Below are 22,795 nucleotides of genomic sequence, written 5' to 3'. Positions count from 1 at the left end.
ATGGTGTTAGGGCGTGTTCTAATTTCATTCTTTTACGTGTAGCTGTCCAGTTTTCCCAACACCACTTATTGAAGAGGCTGTCTTTTCTCCATTGTATATTCTTGCCTCCTTTGTCAAAAATAAGGTGACCATATGTGCATGGGTTTATCTCTGGGCTTTCTATCCTGTTCCATCGATCTATATTTCTGTTTTTGTTCCAGTACCATACTCTCTTGATTATTGTAGCTTTGTAGTAGAGTCTGAAGTCAGGGAGCCTGATTCCTCCAGCTCCATTTTTCTTTCTCAAAATTACTTTGGCTGTTCGGGGTCTCTTGTGTTTCCATACAAATTGTGAAATTTTTTGTTCTAGTTCTGTGAACAATGCCATTAGTAGTTTGATAGGGATTGCATTGAATCTGTAGATTGCTGTGGGTAGTATAGTCATTTTCACAATGTTGATTCTTCCAATCCAAGAACATGGTATATCTCTCCATCTGTTTGTATCATCTTTAATTTCTTTCATCAGTGTCTCATAGTTTTCTGCATACAGGTCTTTTGTCTCCTTAGGTAGGTTTATTCCTAGGTATTTTATTCTTTTTGTTGCAATGGTAAATGGGAGTGTTTCCTTAATTTCTCTTTCAGATTTTTCATCATTAGTGTATAGGAATGCAAGAGATTTCTGTGCATTAATTTTGTAGCCTGCCACTTTACCAAATTCATTGATTAGCTCTAGTAGTTTCCTGGTAGCATCTTTAGGATTCTCTATGTCATCTGCAAACAGTGACAAGTTTACTTTTTCTTTTCCGATTTGGATTCCTTTTATTTCTTTTTCTTCTCTGATTGCTGTGGCTAAAACTTCCAAAACTATGTTGAATAATAGTGGTGAGAGTGGGCAACCTTGTCTTGTTCCTGATCTTAGAGGAAATAGTTTCTGTTTTTCACCATTGAGAACGATGTTGGCTGTGGGTTTGTCATATATGGCCTTTATTATATTGAGGTAAGTTCCCTCTATGCCTACTTTCTGGAGGGTTCTTATAATAAATCGGTGTTGAATTTTGTAGAAAGCTTTTTCTGCATCTATTGAGATGATCATATGGTTTTTCTCCTTCAGTTTGTTAATATGGTTTATCAGAATGATTGATTTGCGTATATTGAAGAATCCTTGCATTCCTAGGATAAACCCAATGTGATCATGGTGTATGATCCTTTTAATGTGGTGTTGGATCCTGTTTGCTAGTATTTTGTTGAGGATGTTTGCATATGGGTTCATTAGTGATATTGGCCTGTAGTTTTCTTTCTTCGTAACATCTTTGTCTGGTTTTGGTGTCAGCGTGATGGTGGCCTCATAGGGTGAGTTTGAGAGTGTTCTTCCCTCTGCTATATTTTGGAAGAGTTTGAGGATAGGTGTTAGCTCTTCTCTAAATGTTTGAAAGAATTTGCCTGTGAAGCCATCTGGTCCTGGGCTTTTGTTTGTTGGAAGATTTTTAGTCACAGTTTCAATTTCAATGCTTGTGATTGGTCTGTTTATATTTTGTATTTCTTCCTGGTTCAGTCTTGGAAGGTTGTGCTTTTCTAAGAATTTGTCCATTTCTTCCAAGTTGTCCATTTTATTGTTATGTAGTTGCTTGTAGTAATCTCTCCTGATCCTTTGTATTTCTGCAGTGTCAGTTGTTACTTCTCCTTTTTCATTTCTAAATCTGTTGATTTGAGTCTTCTCCCTTTTTTTCTTGATGAGTCTGGCTAATGGTTTATCAATTTTATCTTGTCAAAGAACCAGCTTTTAGTTTTATTGATCTTTGCTATCATTTCTTTTTCATTTATTTCTGATATGACCTTTATGATTTCTTTCCTTCTGCTAACTCTGGGTTTTTTTTGTTCTTCTCTCTCTAATTGCTGTAGATGTAAGGTTAGGTTGTTTATTTGAGATGTTTCTTGTTTCTTGAGGTAGGATTGTATTGCTATAAACTTCTCTCTTAGAACTGCTTTTGTTGCATCCCATAGGTTTTTGGTCATCGTGTTTTCATTGTCATTTGTTTCTAGGTATTTTTTGGTTTCCTCAGTGATCTCTTGGTTATTTAGTAGTGTATTGTTTAGCCTCCATGTGTTTGTATTCTTTACAGATTTTTTCCTGTAATTGATATCTAGTCTCATAGCATCGTGGTTGGAAAAGATAGTTGATATGATTTCAATTTTCTTAAATTTACCAGGGCTTGATTTATGACCCAAGATATGATCTATCCTGGAGAATGTTCCATGAGCACTTGAGAAAAAGTTTTATTCTGTTGTTTTTGGATGGAATGTCCTATAAATATCAATTAATTCCATCTTGTTTAATGTATCATGTAAAGTTTGTGTTTCCTTATTTATTTTCATTTTGGATGATCTGTCCATTGGTGAAAGTGGGGTATTAAAGTCCCCTACTATGACTGTGTTACTGCCGATTTCCCCTTTTGTGGCTGTTAGCATTTGCCTTATGTATTGAGGTCCTCCTATGCTGGGTACATAAATATTTACAATTGTTATATCTTCTTGGATTGATCCCCTTGATCATTATGTAGTGTCCTTCTTTGTCTCTTGTAATAGTCTTTATTTTAAAGTCTATTTTGTCTGAGATGAGAATTGCTACTCTAGCTTTCTTTTGATTTCCATTTGCATGGAATATCTTTTTCCATCCTCTCACTTTCTGTATGTGTCCCTAGGTCTGAAGTGGGTCTCTTGTAGACAGCATATATACGGGTCTTGTTTTTGTATCCATTCAGTCTATGTGTTTTGGTTGGAGCATTTAATCCCTTTACATTTAAAGTAGTTATCGATATGTATGTTCCTATTACCATTTTCTTAATTGTTTTGGGTTTGATTTTGTAGGTCTTTTCCCTCTCTTGTGTTTCCTGTCTAGAGAAGTTCCTTTAGCATTTGTTGTAAAGCTGTTTTGGTAGTGTTGAATTCTCTTAGCTTTTGCTTGTCTGTAAAGGTTTTAATTTCTCCATTGAATCTGAATGAGATCCTTGCTGGATAGAGTAATTTTGCTTGTAGGTTTTTCCTTTTCATCACTTTAAATATGTCCTGCCACTCCCATCTAGCTTGCAGAGTTTCTGCTGAAAGATCAGCTGTTAACCTTATGGGTATTCCCTTGTATGTTATTTGTTGTTTTTCCCTTGCTGCTTTTATTAGTTTTTCTTTGTATTTAATTTTTGATAGTTTGATTAATATGTGTCTTGGTGTGTTTCTCCTTGGATTTATCCTGTATGGGACTCTCTGTGTTTCCTGGACTTGATTGACTGTTTCCTTTCCCATATTAGGGAAGTTTTCAACTATGATCTCTTCAAATATTTTCTTAGTCCCTTTCTTTTTCTATTCTTTTTCTGGGACCCCTGTAATTCCAATATTGGTGCGTTTAATGTTGTCCCATAGGTCTCTAAGACTGTCCTCAGTTCTTTTCATTGTTTTCTCTTTATTCTGCTTTGCAGTAGTTATTTCCACTCTTTTATCTTCCAGGTCACTTTTCCATTCTTCTGCCTCAGTTATTCTGCTATTGATTCCTTCTAGAGAATTTTTAATTTCTTTCATTGCGTTGTTCATCATTGTTTGTTTGCTCTTTAGTTCTTCTAGGTCCTTGTTAAATGCTTCTTGTATTCTCCATTCTGTTTACAAGATTTTGGATCATCTTTACTATCGTTACTCTGAATTCTTTTTCATGTAGACTGCCTATTTCCTCTTCATTTGTTAGGTGTGGTGGGTTTTTATCTTGCTCCTTCATCTGCTGTGTGTTTCTCTGTCTTCTTATTTTACTTAACTTACTGTGTTTGGAGTCTCCTTTTCTCAGGCTTCAAGTTCGTAGTTCCCATTGTTTTTGGTGTCTGCTCCCAGTGGCTAAGGTTGGTTCAGTACGTTGTGTAGGCTTCCTCGTGGAGGGCACTGGTGCCTGTGTTCTGGTAGATGAGGCTGGATCTTGTCTTTCTGGTTGGCAGGACTTCGTCCAGTGGTGTGCTTTGGGGTGTCTGTGACCTTATTATGATTTTAGGCAGCTTCTCTGTTAATGGGTGAGGTTGTGTTCCTGTCTTGCTAGTTGTTTGGCATAGGGTGTCCAGCACTGTAGCTTGCTGGTTGTTGAGTGGAGCTGGGTCCTAGCTTTGAGATGGAGATCTCTAGGAGAGTTTTTGTCCTTTGATATTACGTGGAGCTGGGAGGTCTCTGGTGCACCAGTGTCCTGAACTCGGCTCTCCACCTCAGAGACATAGGCTGACTCCCCACCGGAGCACCAAGACCCTTTTGGGAGGTCTGAGGTCTTCTGCCATCATTCAGTAGGTGTTCTGTAGGAGTTGCTCCACATGTAGGTGTATTTCTGATGTATTTGTGGGGAGGAAGGTGATCTTCACGTCTTATTCTTCCATCATCTTGAAGGTCTTCCCCCTGGTAAAGCTTTGCATGAAGTGATACTTCAGTATTTTTATGCAAACAATAACGTGGGGCCCGCAAGGGGGTGTGGAATTGCACCCATTTTCATTTCTTATAAAGACTCAAAAAATCTCTCCAAATTTTTTCTTTTGTAGCTTAAAAAGAAAATTAAGCCAGTATATTGTAGATGCCACATATATGAAATACTTCTACTTACCAGAGATGTCCATGAGACACATAGCTAAATAAATCTTGTTTTAAGCCTATTTCTAAGAAAAGAAGAAAAAAATGAACCAGCCTTATTTAATCAGCACAACAGCCCTGTTAGGCAGGTTTTAATATCCCCATTTTGCAGATTTAAGGAAGTTAAGTAATGCTGTGAACTTCAGCCAGGGCTGTATTTGAACTTCTGTGTTCCTGAAACCAAAATCTATGTTTCTTCCAACTAGCCTAGGCTCCGGATAATTAGAATGAAAGAGAATGAGAAAGCACAGCATGGGTCATTGTCTCAGTTCACTCATTTTAGAGCATAGGACTCTAAAGGCCAGAGCTGTGATTTATGCCCTCCCAACATTGAATTCATAAAAGTGCTTTTGTTAGAAATGACATACCCTGAAAAAGCAAGTCTTTATTTTAAGGAGAAAATACATTTGTACTGCATTTATAAACATAGAGTTATTTAAAAAGACATTTTGAAAAGATGTCTCTAAATGATTTTACAGTTTAGAAGAATTCTAATGCTAATTATAAATTATGTGAATAAAGTGAATTAATATATAGAAAAATATTTTCTCACAAAAGCTGCTGCCAGTCTACAGGCCTGTTTGAATAATATAACTAATTCTTAAGTTATTTACTTAAAATGTATACTGAGCTCACATGGCTGTAACTTCTAATATGTAAAACCACATAAATCACTACATCCAATTTATAATTACATTTAGACTTAGTGCTCAAGACAAGACATACAAAGGTCATTAATCTCCCAGTTATCTCTGCTGATGGAGGAAAGCAGTCATGTAAATAATTTGTTCAGTAGATATGCAAAAATTAATTTATATTACTTTCCAGGATGAATTATAATGTGTCTTCACAAAGTCTTTAATCATTTTAAACTTTAAAATCTGGGTTTATAAACATCACTCCCCTGCTTAAAGGGCCCCTCATATTCCAAATTCTTTTGCTTAATAGATGGAGCCTAACTTTCTGTCATTTCCTGTCATCTCTCTCCCCTCGTTAACTGACTCCCATTTTTTTCCTTTAAAATCCAGCCCAAGTTCACCTCCTGAGCAGTTTTTTCCTAACGTAACACTAGTCCCTGTCATTACCACACTCCATTCCCCACCTTTAATAAAACGTATCACTCTATATTATAATTGTTGTTCTCCTTGTCTCTCCTCCAAATTCTGAAGCTCTCCAGAGCACAGGCCATTTTATCTCTTGGTTGCTTTGTATTGATGGATTATGTTTCATACACATCACATAATGTGTACTTAGAAAATGGTTTTTAAATGAATAAAAGAAAAAAATGAATGAAGCACTAAATGAATAAACTATTAGTTCAACAATCATGTAGATCATATAGTTTTATGGTGATATATAGTTTCACATGTGAAGGCATAACCCTCATTTTTAGTGTTGTTTTCATGGAAAAATGTTTTAAAGTTCTAAGCAGTATTTACCATTCAACCATAAAACACTTATTAAACATTCCCTATCACTTCATTTTTAAATAGCATTTAACACAACATGTAATTATTTTGTTTTCTGGTTTGTATGTTCCCTCCATTGGCTGTAAGCTCCAATGTTTGCCTATTCATAATTGTATTTTTTGATAAATGTGTAATGGATGCCTCAGGCATGTTGCTAGACACCAGAAATAGAGAATGAGTAAAACTTAGGCACTGTGCTGAAGGAGTCTCATTATAGGACTAGACTAATATGTAGTGTTGTGATGAAAGTATGTACATGATACAGTACAGCAGAGTAAGAAAGGGAATAATGTTCATTTTACTTGAGGAATTCCAGAAAGATTTCATAGTGGAAGTGACACTTGTATCAAGTCTTAAACAATGGCTGAAGGGAAAGCATTTCAGTTCCACCCTAGAATGCAGCAAGTGTATGTGTTCAAAGCACTATATGCGGTTCAGCATGGCTAGAACCCAGGAGTGCCTGGAGAAAATGGAGGGGAATTAAGAGATCAGACTGAGGAAGAAAGCTGTAGGCAGAGCAGGGAGGAAGGCCTTGTGTGCCATCCTGAGGGGTTGGATATTATTGATAATAAAAAACTGCTTACTATTGCTAGACTTTTTACAAATGTTATCTCATTTGATATTCACTCCTGCTATATGAGACTGGTATCTCAGTGGCTGTTTTACAGATGAGAACTCTCGGGACCAGAGTGATTATTAGCAGGTAGCTTGACCAAGATCACACAGGTAGGAAGTGGTAGAGTTTAGACTCCTGTCAAGAACTTTGACCTCAGAGCCCACGCTCTTTAACCACTATAGCATGTTGCTGCTTTATTGTCTTGGCAGCAGGTGATTGAGTTTCAGGTAGAGGATGCAGCAGATGCTGTTGATACCCCACATTTATTTCCCTTGGCTCTTCACATTGGTGCACATGCAGGCCCGCCTTATGTCTGCCAACACTTGTGCATTCTCTGACAGCTTTCCCTGGCTGCAGGAAGCCACTCTACCTACAGGTGGGCCGGAAAACACTACCAGAAAATTAACAGCCCCTCCCCCTGCTCCAGCAGCCTTCAACTAACAGCTGAGGGTAGTGAGTGGAAAGAGACTCCAGATTCCTTCACCCTTGGGGAGGATAGCTCTAAGGCATGTGTTCTACCCCAGTTCCCAGAGTTTCTCTGCAGGAGTAAGTTTCAGTTGCCCACACTAGCGACTGCTTGACAACACACCCTTCAACGGCTTTCTTTCCTTCTCTGTTTCACTTCCTACTCCGCTGTGGTGTTTCTTGGAATCATCTTAAAAATTAACTGCTTGTACTCAAATCCTTGTCTCAGAGTCTTTCTAGGTGCACCCAAATAAAGATAGGGAGTGGTAGGAATAGACGGAACATATCATATGAGTTGGCTTCAGTTTTTCATTATTAAAAATGGTGACAAGGGCTTCCCTGGTGGCGCAGTGGTTGTGAGTCCGCCTGCCGATGCAGGGGACGTGGGTTCGTGCCCCGGTCCGGGAGGATCCCACGTGCCGCGGAGCGGCTGGACCCGTGAGCCATGGCCGCTGAGCCTGCGCGTCCGGAGCCTGTGCTCCGCAACGGGAGAGGCCACAACAGTGAGAGGCCCGCGTACAGCAAAAAAAAAAAAAAAAAAAATGGTGACAAATTGAATATCCTTGTTAGGTATTTATACATGTTATTCATTATGTTCTTTTGATATTAATTCCTGGCTTATGCATATTTCTAAGGCTTATGAAAAGTTACACTCAAGGAAGAAATATATTCTTCACTAGAAATATATCCTTGGCACAGTAGGCATTATTTTCTTCTTAACTTTGCCAGTTCAGTAGTCCAAAAAATGTTGTTATTTCTTATGCTTTGGTTTTTTTACATTTGAGGTTAAAATTTTTTCATGTGATTGCCAGTTCATAATATTTTGCCGATTTTCTCTTATCTTTTCTTTACTAATTTATGAGAACTTTAAAAATTAAGATTATCAATAGCTCTCATATAGTGCAAAAATTTTCCCAATTTCATATTTGCCATGTAACTTTGTTTACAGTATTAAACGTTCAAAATTTTAAAGATTTATTTAGTCAAATTCATTAATGTTTTCAATATGTTTTCTGACTTTGGTGTAATGCTTATTGGGTCCTTCCCAAGCCTGAGGCCATAAAACCATTAACTAATATTTCCTGGAAATTTTAGAGACCCTTTGTAGTACATTAAATATTTACTACATTTGGAATTTATTTTGGTATAAGGAAAAGAGTTTTGTTTTCTCCTAAATGGGTAAGTTGCTGTACTTACCGAAATCATTTATTGAAGTCTGTATTTCTATATCGAAATCTTTTATTGAAGTCTATCTTTCCCTTACTGCATGTGCAAGAATGTAACTCAACTGACCTTAAAAATAAAAAGTATTGCTTTTTTTGACCTTATGGTCAAGTTGTATTATGGTTTTCACTTATGCAATGGTCAAGGCTCTATTTTGATGTAGTTCTCTTGGCTTTACCTGCAGCTTTCTGTATGATACCAAAATGACTGCCCCACTCCCAAGGCTTTCATGACATACGGTACCATAAAGAGAAAGACAATGGTTCGTATTTCCTGCAACCACGTAAAAATAAAAATTCCTGTAGTTCACTCTAAGTGGACAACCTCAACTTGTCTTTGTGGCCAGAGAAATGCTATACACTAATTAGATTAGATTTGATTTCTGCCCATTTTTTAACGTAATTCTGTGGCAAGTTAGATGTGTAATCCTGAATGGTTTAGACCTGTCAGGGCTTACCTTGAACCACATAGTTGCTGCTCAGAGAGAGTAGGGGCAGAATGTAGACATGAGGATTCCATATTGTTTTGTTGTGCCTATTGTTTTGAAATGTTACTGGTATTATATTTGTGGTATTCAGACATTCTTTATTTCAGATTATTGTAGTTCTTTTGGTCACCTTGTTGTGTTAGTACCACATTAAATTATTACATCTTTGTAAAACATTTGTAGGGCAAGTTCTTCCCTCATTACTCTTCTACTGAAAAGGTTTCCTGCAAGGGACATGTTAAACGACACCATGGGGACGTTATCAGGAAATCCAGACAATGGAAAATTCTACATTTTATTCTATAAATAAAATATCTGTTCATATTGTATTGTTTATATATTAATTTCAGGAGAATTGCTGAGTTTACAGTAGTTTTCCTAGTCCATTCGAGCTTTTTTTCTGTAAACTTTTATGGTTTTCTTTTGTTTACCCTTTTTAAGTTTATTCCTATAATAACATGTGGTTTTTTATGGCTATTTAGAATGTTACCTTGCTTCTTTCATAGATTTAAATAGTTATTCTTACATTGACCATTTTGTATTTTAAAACTCTGTCTTTTGTATTTAAATATAAAATATCAGTAGCTTACTTGGGAAAACTTAATGGACTAGGTTTGTATATTTTAATATTTTTTAGTTTATCACCAGTATGGCAGGATTTCCCAATGTCGGCACTATTATTAACATCTTGGACTAGATAATTCTTTGTTGGGAGGGGCTGTCCTGAGCATTGTAGAATATTTTAGCTGCATTCCTGGCCACTACCTATAAGGTGACCAACTTATCCCAGTTTACCTGGGACTGTCCCAGTTTTACAACTGAAAGCCCTATGTCTCAGGAATCTCCTCAGTTCCTGGTAAACAAGGATACTTGTTCACTTTGTCTAATCAGTGCATCACAGCCATGTACTCTCCCAACCCATTGTGACAATCAAGTATATCTCCAGATATAGCAAATGTCCTGTGGGGAGCAAAACACCCTCTGGTTGAGTTCCACTGCCCTATAGATAAACAAAAAAATCTCATGCTTTGTGTGGGATTCCACCAGCTAAACACATCAGGAATATGTCTGTAGCGAAACAAATTTAGGTTTATTTAGCGTGATGTAGCAAACAAGAATGCATCTCAAAGGACCTTAAGAGTGTTTCAAAAAGGGGGAGTAAGGAGAGACCTCTTATAGGTTTTGGACTTGTGCTGTGAGTGGTTCTAAGGAAGGATCAGTGAAGAAGGGGCAGTTTGGTGATTGGCTATTTTTTTCACAGGAAACCCAGAGGATTAAAGTTAGGATAGAGTTGGCTTCTGTAAAGGCAGCAATCAAGCAGAGAAAGAATGTTAATCACTTTTGCTGTTGCAGTTCAGTTAGTTTCTGTTAGAAACTTTGGTTCTGTCTGTGTCCTGTTGAAAACTGTTTATATTCTGCTTAGAACTTCTCAGTCTGATTGCCAAGAGGCAATTTTTATTTCCTCATTCCCTATAATATTTGGAATTTCAATGTTTATTAAATATGTTACTACATTTATAAGCAAGGTAACTATCTTACATATATTGCTTTTAAACTACACACATTTGCTTTAAGAGTCACTGGGATAAACTAAACGAAATTGCTTCTAAGAATTTTTTCCTCCTCAGAGAGGAAAACACTAGGGGTATAAATGCAATTCAGTAGAGTTAGGAGAGTCTTTTCAACAAATGGTGTCATAACAGTTGAATGTCCATATGCAAAAAGTGAACCTCAACAAGTACTTCACATCTTACACAAAAATGTGTTCAAAATGGATCATAGGCCTAAATGTAAAACATAAAGAAGAAGAAAGTAAAGGAGAAAATCTATGTGACCTTGGGTTTGAAAATGACTTTTTAGTTACATTACCAAAAGCACAATCCATGAAAAAACAAAAATGTAAATTGAACTTTATCAAAATTAAAAACTTTTGCTTTGTGAAAGAAATTGTTAAGAAAATGAAAAGACAATCCAGTTACCAAAACTTGGAAGCAACAAAGATGTCCTTCTGAAGCTGACTGGATAAATAAACTGACAATGGAGTATTTTTCAGTGCCAAAATGCAATGAGGTATCAAGCCATGAAAAGACATGGGAGAAATTTAAATGGATGTTACTGAGTGAAAGAAGCCAATCTGAAAAGGCTACCTATGGTAATGTTTCAACTATATGACATGTCTACAAAAGGCAAACTATAGAGACATTCAAAAGATCAGGGTTTGGGAGAGAGGGAGGAATAAAGAGTCAGAGCACAGAGAATTTTTAGGATGGTGAAAATACTCTGTTTGCTGCAATAGTGGTGGATACATATTATGATACATTTGTCCAAACCCACAGAATATACAACACCAAGAGTGAACCCTAATGTAAACTATGGACTTTGGGTGATCATGATGTGTCAGTGTAGGTTCATCAGTTGTGACCACTGCGCCACTCTAGTGGGGATGTTGATAATGGGGAGGCTGTGCATGTGGGGGGCAGGGGGCGTATGCGAAATCTCTGTACTTTCCACTTAATTTTGCTGTGAACCTAAAACTGCGCCAAAAAAATAAAGTCTTAAAAAAGACATTCTACAGACTGGGAGAAAATAATTTGTAAATTACATATCTGATAAAGGACTTGCATCAAGAATATATAAAGAACTCAATTCAATAATAAAAAAACAAGTAGCTCAATTAAAAAGCACAAAATATCTGAACATATACTTCACCAAAGAATATATACAGATGGCAAGTAAACACATGAGAAGATCCTCGACATTGTCATTAAAGAAATGCAAATTAAAACCACAATGAGATGGCACTATGCACCTATTAGAATGACTGAAATCCAACATCATTGATGATAGCAAATGCGGGCAAAGATGTAGAACAACAGAAATTTTCATTCATTTCTGGTGAGATTGCAAAATGGTACAGCCACTTCGAAAGAGTCTTACAGTTCCTTATAAAGTTAGACTACCATGGGAACAATTAACCCACAAGAGAATCAAAGACTTATGTTCACATATAAATTTGTGCAAGCAGTTTATAGCGGCTTTATTCATCAATTGCTAAAACTAAAACTTTAGAACTTGGAAGCGACCAAGATGTCTTCAACAGGGGAATGGATAACTGTTACATCCGTGCATTGGAAAATTTTTCAGCAGTAAAGAGGTACAGGCTATTGATTGACAGAAGAACATGGGCAAATCTTAGATATTGTAAGTGAAAGGAGCCAGATCCAAAAGGTTTATATTTTATGATCCATTCATGTGACATTCTGGAAAAGGGAAAACGATAGGGACATAAATCAGTGGACAGGGGTTGTTGGATGGCAAAGTTGTTGACTATAAAGGAGATGCACAGAGGAACTTTTCAAGGGAAAGAACTATTCTTTGTGGTTCTGGGGTGGTGAATACATTTGTCAAAACCCATAAAACTGTAAATCACAAAGAGTGAACATGAATGTATGCAAATTGAAAAAAAGAAAGACATCGAAAAAAGATTAGTTCCAGGACAAAATCCAGACTGTGACAGATGAACCTAACTCTATTACAAATGAGTGAAATAACTGCACTGAACATGGGGGTGGGAGGTGAGAGGAGTATCCTAAGTAAGTCTGGAAAATTGCTTTTTACTAGAAACTAAGGATAAAGATGAAAGATACGTAAATACTATCCTCCAGTTAGTAAATTTGTTTTCCAAGGGGATGCTGGTTAACAGTTCTGAAACTGCTTTATATGTATAGTAGGCTTGAAAAATAGTAAGTGGTTGGTGGGTGATGGGAGCCAGGTTTCTCACTATTGTAGAGGAAAGTTACAGATAAGAAAGGAAGGTTAGAATGAACTCTGTGGTTCTTAATGAGAGTTGGAAACATCAGGATGAACTCGTGTTTAGCTTGGAATATGTGCAGATGGATAGATACAGAAACAATTGTAGATATATGTGTATATGTGAGTTTGTACACATAAATGTATTATCAAACTCTGTCCACTGAGAGGGCCTACACAGAATGACACTTGAGTAGTGATGAGCAGTCTCAACACCCAGGTCTTGGTTCTAAATAGCAATCTCAAAGAAAAGATGGTAAGCTTCTTAGTGAAGTGGCTGATTCTAGGGCTGGGGAGGGAAACCACAACATGAGCCTATAGCATCTTGAACCAGAAAGTAAGGAAGTGCTCAAAAAATAAAAGGATGGATGGATGTCAAAGGGATATAAGATCCAACCTGAAAGAAGTCTCAATAGCCAAAGCTAGAACAATTTGAGCAACAAAATAAATAATGTAGTATTTATTGAGTGAATATGGGCTAGACCTAGTGACTTGCCTTCTATGAATAAAGCATGGAAAGGGAAAAATAGTAACTTTACAGTAAAGGACCCTATCAGACAGTACCTTAACCAAGTGATCAAGGTTAACATCATGAGTAATGTCACATGGATATCATGTACCCCCGATATGCTGCAATGAGAAGGTCGCTTCACCTCTGTGATATTCTTTCCTAAAGCCTATAACCGTGGTCTGACCATGAGGAAGAGCTACCAAACAAACCCAAATTGAGGGACATCCTGCAAAATACCTGATCAAAACCTTCAAGGTTATGAAAACAAGAGAAGACTGAGAAATTCTCTTAGATTACAGGAGACTAAGGAGACATGATGAATTAATGCAATGTGGTATCACGGATTGGATTCTGAAATAGTAAAAGAACATTAATAGAAAAATTGGTGAAATGCAAGTAAAGTTTGGAATTTAGTTAATGGTTATATACCAATGATGGTTTTTTAGTTTGACAGATGCACCATGGTAATAAAAGATGATAACATCAGAGAAATCTGAAACTGAGCTATATGGAACTGTATACTATCTTAGCAACTTTTCTGTAGATTTTAATTTTTTCTAAAATAAAGGTTATTAAAAGGTTACAGAACAGCATGTAGAGTATAATTTCATTTATGGAAAAGTCTATACATAGATAGACTATACATAGATATGTTTATATGCATTGATAGATGACTTAAAATGTTTACTGAAATTTTTTTTTTTTTTTTGCGGTACGCGGGCCTCTCACTGTTGTGGCCTCTCCCGTTGTGGAGCACAGGCTCCGGACGCGCAGGCTCAGCGGCCATGGCTCACGGGCCCAGCCGCTCTGCGGCATGTGGGATCTTCCCGGACCGGGGCACGAACCCGTGTCCCCTGCATCGGCAGGCGGACTCTCAACCACTGCGCCACCAGGGAAGCCCTGAAACTTTAATACTACTGGGTTTAGAGACATTACTTTGTTCTTTTCTCTAGTATTAGATATTCATTAATTAGCATATATTATTTTTATAAAAGCAATAACATTGTTAAGTGCAACAGTAAAAGCTACTTTCTTTTCAGCTACCTTTCCTAAAATTATTTCTCTAATAATTTTTTAATCAGAAGTTTTATATGTATTTATTAAGTGAAGTGGGGGAAAAAATGAAAAAAAGACATCCAAGAAAATAGAAGATATGTTTACATGTCATAAGAGAATATTAAATGACAGAAATGCTTTATGTTTCATGTTTCATGTTTTCAACTTCAAGCAATGTATACAGTACTGGTTTATTTTATCTATATCCATATTGTAATTTTTCTACAATGAGTAAATATTACGTTCATCATAAAAAATGAATATTTTCATGGTAACAGACATCAGAGCTATAATTAGAACTTAAGTTCACATTTTCAGGTTAAAGCTTTTTAGAATTTTCTAGGTCATATAATGGCTTGAAATTAGTGTATACCTTAAAATTCAGGTGCAGCTAAATCCCTTACCAAATAACTTATAATTAAATCATTATTGGGCATAATATTCTTTATTTAGCATATATTTTTAAAGATACAAAAATTGGGGGGAAGGGTGAGCTGTGACAGGGTGAGAGAGAGTCATGGACATATATACACTAACAAACGTAAGGTGGATAGCTAGTGGGAAGCAGCCGCATGGCACAGGGATATCCGCTCGGTGCTTTGTGGCCGCCTGGAGGGGTGGGATAGGGAGGGTGGGAGGGAGGGAGACGCAGGAGGGAAGAGATATGGGAACGTATGTATATGTATGACTGACTCACTTTGTTATGAAGCAGAAACTAGCACACCATTGTAAAGCAATTATACCCCAATAAAGATGTTAAAAAAAAAAAAAGGATAGGCTCTTCAACAGTGGATTCTTTATCGAATGTTCACAACGGTGAATAGTCGCATGCAGAAGAATGAAACTGGACCCTTATCTCATACCATATACAAAAATCAACTCAAAATGCATTAGAGACTTAAATGTAAGACCTGAAACTATAAAACTACTAAAAGAAAACATAAGGGAAAGCTTCATGACAACCATTGGCAATAATATTGAGGGGCGTATCTATTTTTAATGTATTTTCTATGTAACTTTTGATATGTATTTTATGTATTTGATATGATTAAGCCAAAAAAATAATCCACCTAAGCGGAAATTGGTTGGCCAACATGCACTGAATAATTCCTATGTGTCACTCTTGGCAGTGACCTTACCAATGCCACAAAGGACCCATGATCTAAGAAACAAACTGCATTTAAAGACCAGTGGGGCCCAGGAGTTGACCATAGCTCCATCCCTGAAGTTCCAACATTGTATGATTGTAGCAAATATCATAACCTGTTCAATTTATTAGGGGTCAGCAAATAAAGCAATGCAATAGTGGGAAAAAAAAAAAGATGCAAAAATTTATAAAATATAAGTTCTGTCTATCCCCAAGGATGGGAGTAGGTCAAGAATTCATTTCGCTAAATTTTAAAACCCTTTTGAAATGTAAATAAGAAATTTAACTTTTTAACCAGAATTATATAACCTATACTTACCCAAAGAATCAAAAAGCATTAATATTACTTTTCTAAGAACAGACTGGCTTGGGTCCAGTATTTCAGGAAATATTTATATCATAATGGTATAGCATGTGTGTTTGCTGAGTGCCTTCTGTGTCAAGCATTTTATTTACAACTTTTCATTAAATCCTCAAAACAGTCCCATGTGATCTTGGGGTAACAGCAGTGAATGGCAGCTTGAAGCAAGATCTTAGTTCCTTGCCTGGGAATCGAACCTGGGCTGCCTGGGTGAAAACGAGGAATCCTAACCACTAGACCACCAGGGGCTAGTGGCTAGAAGCAGAGCCCTCGCTCTTGACCTCTTTGAAAAACGAATTTTACAGAGACCAAGGTTGTAAAGCAGACACAGAGTTTATTAGAAGCACAGCACGTGTGGTAGAGCACAAAGAAAAGCAGTTTATTTAGGACAGAAGCAAAGCAGAGCTACACACTCAGAGAAGAGTGTGGGCATCTTCGCTAATAAAGAGCGCTAAAGGCGTGGTTTAAATTGCTTATGTAGGGGCCATCTTCCAGGTCTTTGTTTTCCTCTGGCCAATCATCTTGCTTGTTCCCCATATCCGATCTGACTCAGGGTCTTGTCTAATGTGCATGCGCATCTTTTGGCCAAGATGGATTCCAGTGTGAGGGTCTCTAGGAGACTGGCAGAACATATTATGGGTTAGCCCCCCCCTCCCTTTTTGATCCCCTAGGAACTTTTCTGTACATGTGAAGTTGGGGAGGTCTCCTTGACCTGAAGAATGAAGACGTGGTCATCTTATCCTTTTACTGCAGCAGAGCTTAGTTCCTCTCTGCTCCTGCTGTTATCTTTTTCCTTGAAATGTCGTCAGGGGCCAGGGTGTGGTAGGGAGACAAGCTCCAATTGCTCAGTCTGACACACTCCAGCTGCTCAGCCTGGGACCTCCTACCTCACATGTAGTGTAACCTAATTTTATAAATGTGGAAACTAAATCTCAAAAATGTTGAGTAACTTGCCCAAAGTTGTGTACGATATGTTCAGTAAATTTGTATTATTTGTAAATTAAACATTTTTAAAACTCTAACATTCCTACAACATTCAGAATGCTTTATGTACAAATAATTCTTCATATATATATGTATACACTACCCTAAGTTCATACTTTTTGTACTAGCTAATGTAAAAATTACTACAAGTGTAGTGACAATTATGATGAAACAATTATAATGAAATTTCAGCAATATGTTACTTTTAGGAAAGTATTAAAACACCAGGCAAACCAGTTCTTTCTGCATATTTTGTCATTCTGATTTTAATAAGTTCAGGTTTATGCTTTATGTTTTAGAGTAATTGCATTTAGTAACCAAACATTTAGTAATCATACTCTTGTACTTTCTGTTTCAGTCAGAAAATGTAACTGTGACAAAGGATTTTCAAAGGGTAGAAAATGCTTATCACATGGAAGCAGAGGTATGTACTTATCTTAAATAATTGGAAACAGCACGACTTGTGGGGACAGTTTGCATTTAATTTTATTCTTGAAACTCAGTGTATATGAGAAATGCTTCTCATGGTATTGATAAAAGATCATTTTTCTCAATCATTTTTGGTGTTACATGTCTGGGTGAGCTTTTAAAATAAATTTAATGAGATTTAAGAGAAATTGTTTTGAAGTGGAATAAAAATAGCAGAGGGAAGTAGCATTTAATTGCCACGTGAATAAAATTTTAGTAATGTTATCATCTAGTGAGCAGGAAGCACTACAAAAGAAAAATTTCTTCTCCTCTGATAAATAGCAAATTAATAGTCATAGAATAAAGGATTGAAAGACTTTTCAACATTCTTTTGTTTCACAATGTAATTTTATTGTTTTGTGTTCACGTTTATTTAAAAATAAAAACTACTCAACCTTTGCACAAATTAAAAAGAACAAAATATTTTTGTACACTCAATTAATGAAAACATTTAGTTCCTAAAACTGTCGAGCTTTTTACTTATCTTTAAAGATTGTATGATCAGGATTTTATGACACCAGAGTATGTTATATGTACTTGTGGCTAGGTTACAAGACTGCTCTCTCTTCCTGGCTCCAAACATCTTGGGGTACTTTGGGGCAGTCAGGCTGCCTCCTTTGCCCCAGGAAACAAACAGGAATGAGATTTGAATGGAATATTGTTTACCTAATCAGAGAATCTTTGCCATTAGAGGTGTAAAATACCTCAAGAAATCAACTAGTCCTACCTTCAGGCAGATGATAAATTATTTTTTCTAATTTTAAGGGTGTGACCTTAGGCTTAGATAGCTTAGGCTCAGATTTTTCAAAGATCATATTATAAGAATTAGAATGGAAATTAGGATCCTGGCTTCTTACCTCTTGAGATAGTAATTTCCATAACACACTGCTGTCCCTATACTTACTTTAATAAATTTATAATTTCTTCACTTAAAATTTAACCATCTTATGATGATTTTAGGGATCCATTTGGCAAATGTTATTCTGTAGTAGTGGGGACCAAAACATACCTTTCAAAACAGGATGAAGAGTGGTCTGGTAAGATTCCATATTATGGAAGTCAAAGACTGGGAGTTGTTCTAGCATCCTCCAGTAGTTATTACCTGTTTGGACTTCAGGTTGTAGTGAACATAGATGGGCTCTGGTTATCTTAGTTAATGGGGTTTGTTGTGAGGGTACACTAGTAAGTACACGAGCAGGAAAAGGAACAGTCCCAGCAAACATTCAGCCAGGCTTCATGGAAAACTGGCCAGTTTTTCAGACTGATTTATTCTAGGGACTGACCCGCCACATACAGAGTGTGCTTTAGAGCTGCTTATTTTGTTGTAAGACACGGCTAAGTGAGGACTTGGCTAAACTCTACTCCTCGTCCTTTTGCTGTACTTACCTTTTCAATGTCTTGTATTTGAATTTCTTAAGAGAGAATCTGATTATATTTTGTACAGGGCTCCCCAGTAGCCAGAACTCTCACATAGTGTAGTCTAATACATGATTGCCCTTAAGTCAGCATCAGCAGAGACCAGGATGGTAGGGTCATGAGGTATGAAGTATGCCAACCTGTGCATAAAGAACAATGTGTGGCTTTATGGCTATGGCTATAGTGAACACCAAAACCTAATATCTGATGTATACCAATATTCTCTCAGATAGTTATACAGACTAAGATTAGATGGTAGAACATGACTTTTCACATAATATCTGAAATCTTCATCCTGAAAGGCACTTCAGAGATTCTTTTTCTAACCTCCCGCCTACCCTGCTGCTTCAGCTTATTTTAAAGATAAGATATTGAAAGTTAGAAATTATCTAAGTGAGTTCTTTAAGGGTGGGTGGGTGTTTGTATGTTTGGGGTTGGAGTAAAACCTTGGCTTTGCAATTCTTATATCTCTACTCTTTCCACTTCTCATGTTGTTTTCCTGTTACAATTTCAGTGTTGGAGGGATTTTAAAAACCTGGGATATAGTAGGCATTCAATAAAAGTCTATTAAATAGAAAAAATAGTATAACCAGTTGCCCCCCTCCTTTTCCTTGCATGTTTCCGTGTGTCAGGTGTTGTCCATACGTTATCTCATCTAATTTTCTTTTAACTCTTCATCTTTGTTGTGAAATATTTTATACATAGATAGGTATGAATATAAAAGGCCAATTCCATTTTCAGACATCTAATCAATATACAATTTTCTAACATTAAACCAAGAATTGACTTACTAGTACTTATCCATTTTAATTATGTACCTCTCCAAGGACAAAACAAATATTTCTTCCTAGAAGTATATACTTGAGGTTCAGTATCATATTAATGCTACTTTTTTCTTCTCCAAGTGTAAGGATCCCCAGTTTCTTTGGTCATTTCTTAGATGACAAGCTCTCTCTTTTGTTAACCAATTTCCTCCTAAAGCATCTACAACTATAGTGTCCTAATTGTGATTCCATATTAGAGAAAGATGATTATCTTCCTTATTCTGGAATGTTTATTTCTAATAACACATATACGCCTGAACATTTTGGCACTTGCATCACATTGTTCCCTTCTGTTGAGCTTACAGTCATAAACAATGATTACAACTAAAAAAGTGTCTTTCTCACTTGGGGCTTTTAAATCATATTTCTCCTATCTTATAGTTTGTTATTATCACCCTGTGTTCAGCAAAAATACTGCTCAAAATTGAAGGCCAACTATAGACTTTTTCAGAAAGCTGAAAGAATTCATTACCTGTAGACTTGCAATACAAGAAATGCTAAATGAAATTAGGTAGGTGGAATGAAATGGTACTAAAAAGGAATAGGAATCTACACAAAGGAATGAAGAGCACTGAAAATGGTAACTACACAGGTAGATATGATATTTTTCTTATATCATCTCTATTTCTCTACATCTATATAAAAGATAATTGTTTGAACAAAAATGACAATGACGAACTTCAGGAATTCTAACATATGTAAAAGTAAAACATACAACAGCAATAGCAGGAAGGTCAAGAAGGGAGAAATAGAAGTAGAATATTGTAGGTTTCTTATATATGAAATGGTATATCTCCTGAAGGTAGATTGTGATAAACATGTATATACTATAAACTCTAAAGCAGACACTAAATTAACAACAACAACAAGAGTTATAGCAAAGAAGCCAATGAAGGATATCAAATAGAATAATAAAAATATACTCAATCCCCCCAAAAAAAGGCAGAAAGTGGGGAGGGGGAGAAAAGAAAATATGAGACAAATAGTATAGCAAGATCAGAGGTTTAAATGTAACCATATCAATAATCAAATTAAATATAAATATTCTAAATACCTCCATTAGAAGGCTTATATTTCAGATTGTATTAAAAAACACACCTCACCTGTAAGCTGCTTGCAACAAACATACTTTATTTTTTTTCTTTTATTAATAGAATTTATTTTTTTATATCTTTATTGGAGTATAATTGCTTTACAGTGGTGTGTTAGTTTCTGCTGTATAACACAGTGAATCAGCTATACATATACATATATCCCCATATCTCCTCCCTCTTGCATCTCCCTCCCACCCTCCCTATCCCACCCATCTAGGTGGTCACAAAGCACCGAGCTGATCTGCCTGTGCTATGCTGCAATGAAGTGAGAGAGTAGCATTAACATATATGCACTACCAAATGTAAAATGGATGGCTAGTGGGAAGCTGCCGCATAGGACAAATGTACTTTAAATATGAGGGCACCAACTGGTTAAAAGTAATGGCAGACTTTCAGTTTCTTAGTCTACGTGTTAGGAGCTTAGAAGTCACCACTGCATCCTAACAAGTAAAAAGCTGAAAGAAAACTGAAAAATCAACAACTCTTCTAGGATCCATAAGAGAGGTGAGCATACAGGGCACACTGCTACCCCCCAAACTGGAGAGACAGACAGGCAGACACAGTGAGTCACAGCTTACTAGAGCAGAGACAACAGAAACCACCTCCAGAAACGGTGCCCGGATAGGAAACTCTGAACTATCATTGACAAATTCCTGGAGGCTCAGTGTGGACAACTCTGAGAATTAAAACTCTAGAGGATCCAGTCATAGAGGGGGACCCACAGTTTTGTGAGATTTACCTCCACGTGCTCGACTAGGTTCTCACTGTGAAGATGGGAAAAAACTTCCCTAGTGTGTCTGGCAGAGGGAGGGGAAAAGGAACCATTTTGAAATATGCCAGAGTACTCTGTTCTTCTTAAGAAAGTCTGTCCTTAGGAGAAACTAGTTAAGCAGACCCTAACCTGCTGGTATATTATCAGAGCCTAACTAACCAGAGGGAAGGGAAATACCGAAATCCAATCCACTCTAGCCATCTTCTTCTACCTAAAGAGGAGGAGAAAACAACAACAACTCAGAAATACTTGTGAAGTTCAGTCTGGAGGCACTGGCTCACTAAAAAACTGAGAATCATAAAACAGTAGAACACTTTCCCTCTCCCTATATCTTACCACCACATTACTAAAGACTTATTTACAGCAGTTCCTTTTACTCAATATATCATGTCCAGTTATCAAGGAAAAAAATTACAAGGCACACCAAAAGGCAAAAAATGCAGTTTGATGAGACAGTGCAAGCATCAGAACTAGAGATGGTAGGGATGTTGGAACTATCAGACTGAGAATTTCAAACAAATATGATTAATGTGCTAAGAGCTCTAATGGATAAGTAGACACCATGCAAGAACAGATGAGCAACATAAGCAGAGAGATTGAAATCCTAAGACCCAAAAAGTAATACTAGAGATCAAAAACACTGTAACAGAAATGAAGAATGCTTCTGATGGATGCAGAAGACTGGATGCAGTAGAGGAAAGAATCTCTAGGCTTGAGGGTATCTCAATAGAAACCTCAAAAACTGAAAAGCAAAGAGAACAAAAACTGGGGGAAAAAAAAAACCAGAATATCCAAGGACTATGGGACAACTACAGAAGGTATAACATACACATAATGAGAGTACCAGAAGGAGAAGAGAGAAAGGAACAGAAGAAATATTTGAAGCAATAATGACAGAGAATTTCCCCAATAAATGCCCAAAAAGACCCCTACTGGTGAGCATATTATTTTCAAACTACAAAAAATCAGAGATAAAGAAGAAAACGTGAAAGAAGCCAGAGGTAAAAACACTTTACCTATAGAGGAAGAAAAACAAGAATTATATCTGACTTTTCCTCTGAAACCATACAAGAAAAGAGAGAGTGGAGTTTAAACACTTAAAGTGTTGAGAGAAAAAAAAACTCCAACCTAGAGTTCTCTACACAGTATCCTTCAAAATTGAAGGAGAAATAAAGACTTTCTCAGACAAAAATTGAGGGAATTTGACTAAGACTGTTTTTTCGGGGGGTGGGGGTGTTTTTTGTTTTCTGGCCGCACCATGCAATCTGCAGGATCTTTCCCAACCAGGGATTGAACCAAGGCCACTGCAGTGAAAGCCTGGACTCCTAACCACTAGGCCAGCAGGGAAGTCCAAAAATTGAGGGAATTTGTTACCATTAGGGCTGCCTTGCAACAACTGTTAGAAGAAGTTCTTTGGAAAGAAGGAAAATAATATAGATCAGAAACCTGGATCTATGTAAAGAAAAGAAGAACA

At 36.7% G+C, this 22,795-nt stretch overlaps 1 protein-coding gene across 1 annotated transcript in view; it reads left to right on the top strand.

The window, feature by feature from the left end:
- The window catches only part of IRAK1BP1 (interleukin 1 receptor associated kinase 1 binding protein 1), a 36,129-nt gene that overhangs the window by 2,077 nt on the left and 11,257 nt on the right, over positions 1-22,795 (top strand). The window contains exon 2 of the mRNA XM_027092061.1: positions 17,106-17,171. Coding sequence (XP_026947862.1) covers positions 17,106-17,171 — 66 coding nt within the window. The remainder of the gene's footprint in view (positions 1-17,105; positions 17,172-22,795) is intronic.

Source organism: Aethalodelphis obliquidens, unplaced genomic scaffold (genome assembly GCF_003676395.1).
Source record: "Aethalodelphis obliquidens isolate GAN/ISIS:26980383/991018 unplaced genomic scaffold, ASM367639v1 scaffold3, whole genome shotgun sequence".
Lineage (NCBI taxonomy): Eukaryota > Metazoa > Chordata > Mammalia > Artiodactyla > Delphinidae > Aethalodelphis > Aethalodelphis obliquidens.
This window is presented reverse-complemented; position numbering and strand designations above follow the sequence as displayed.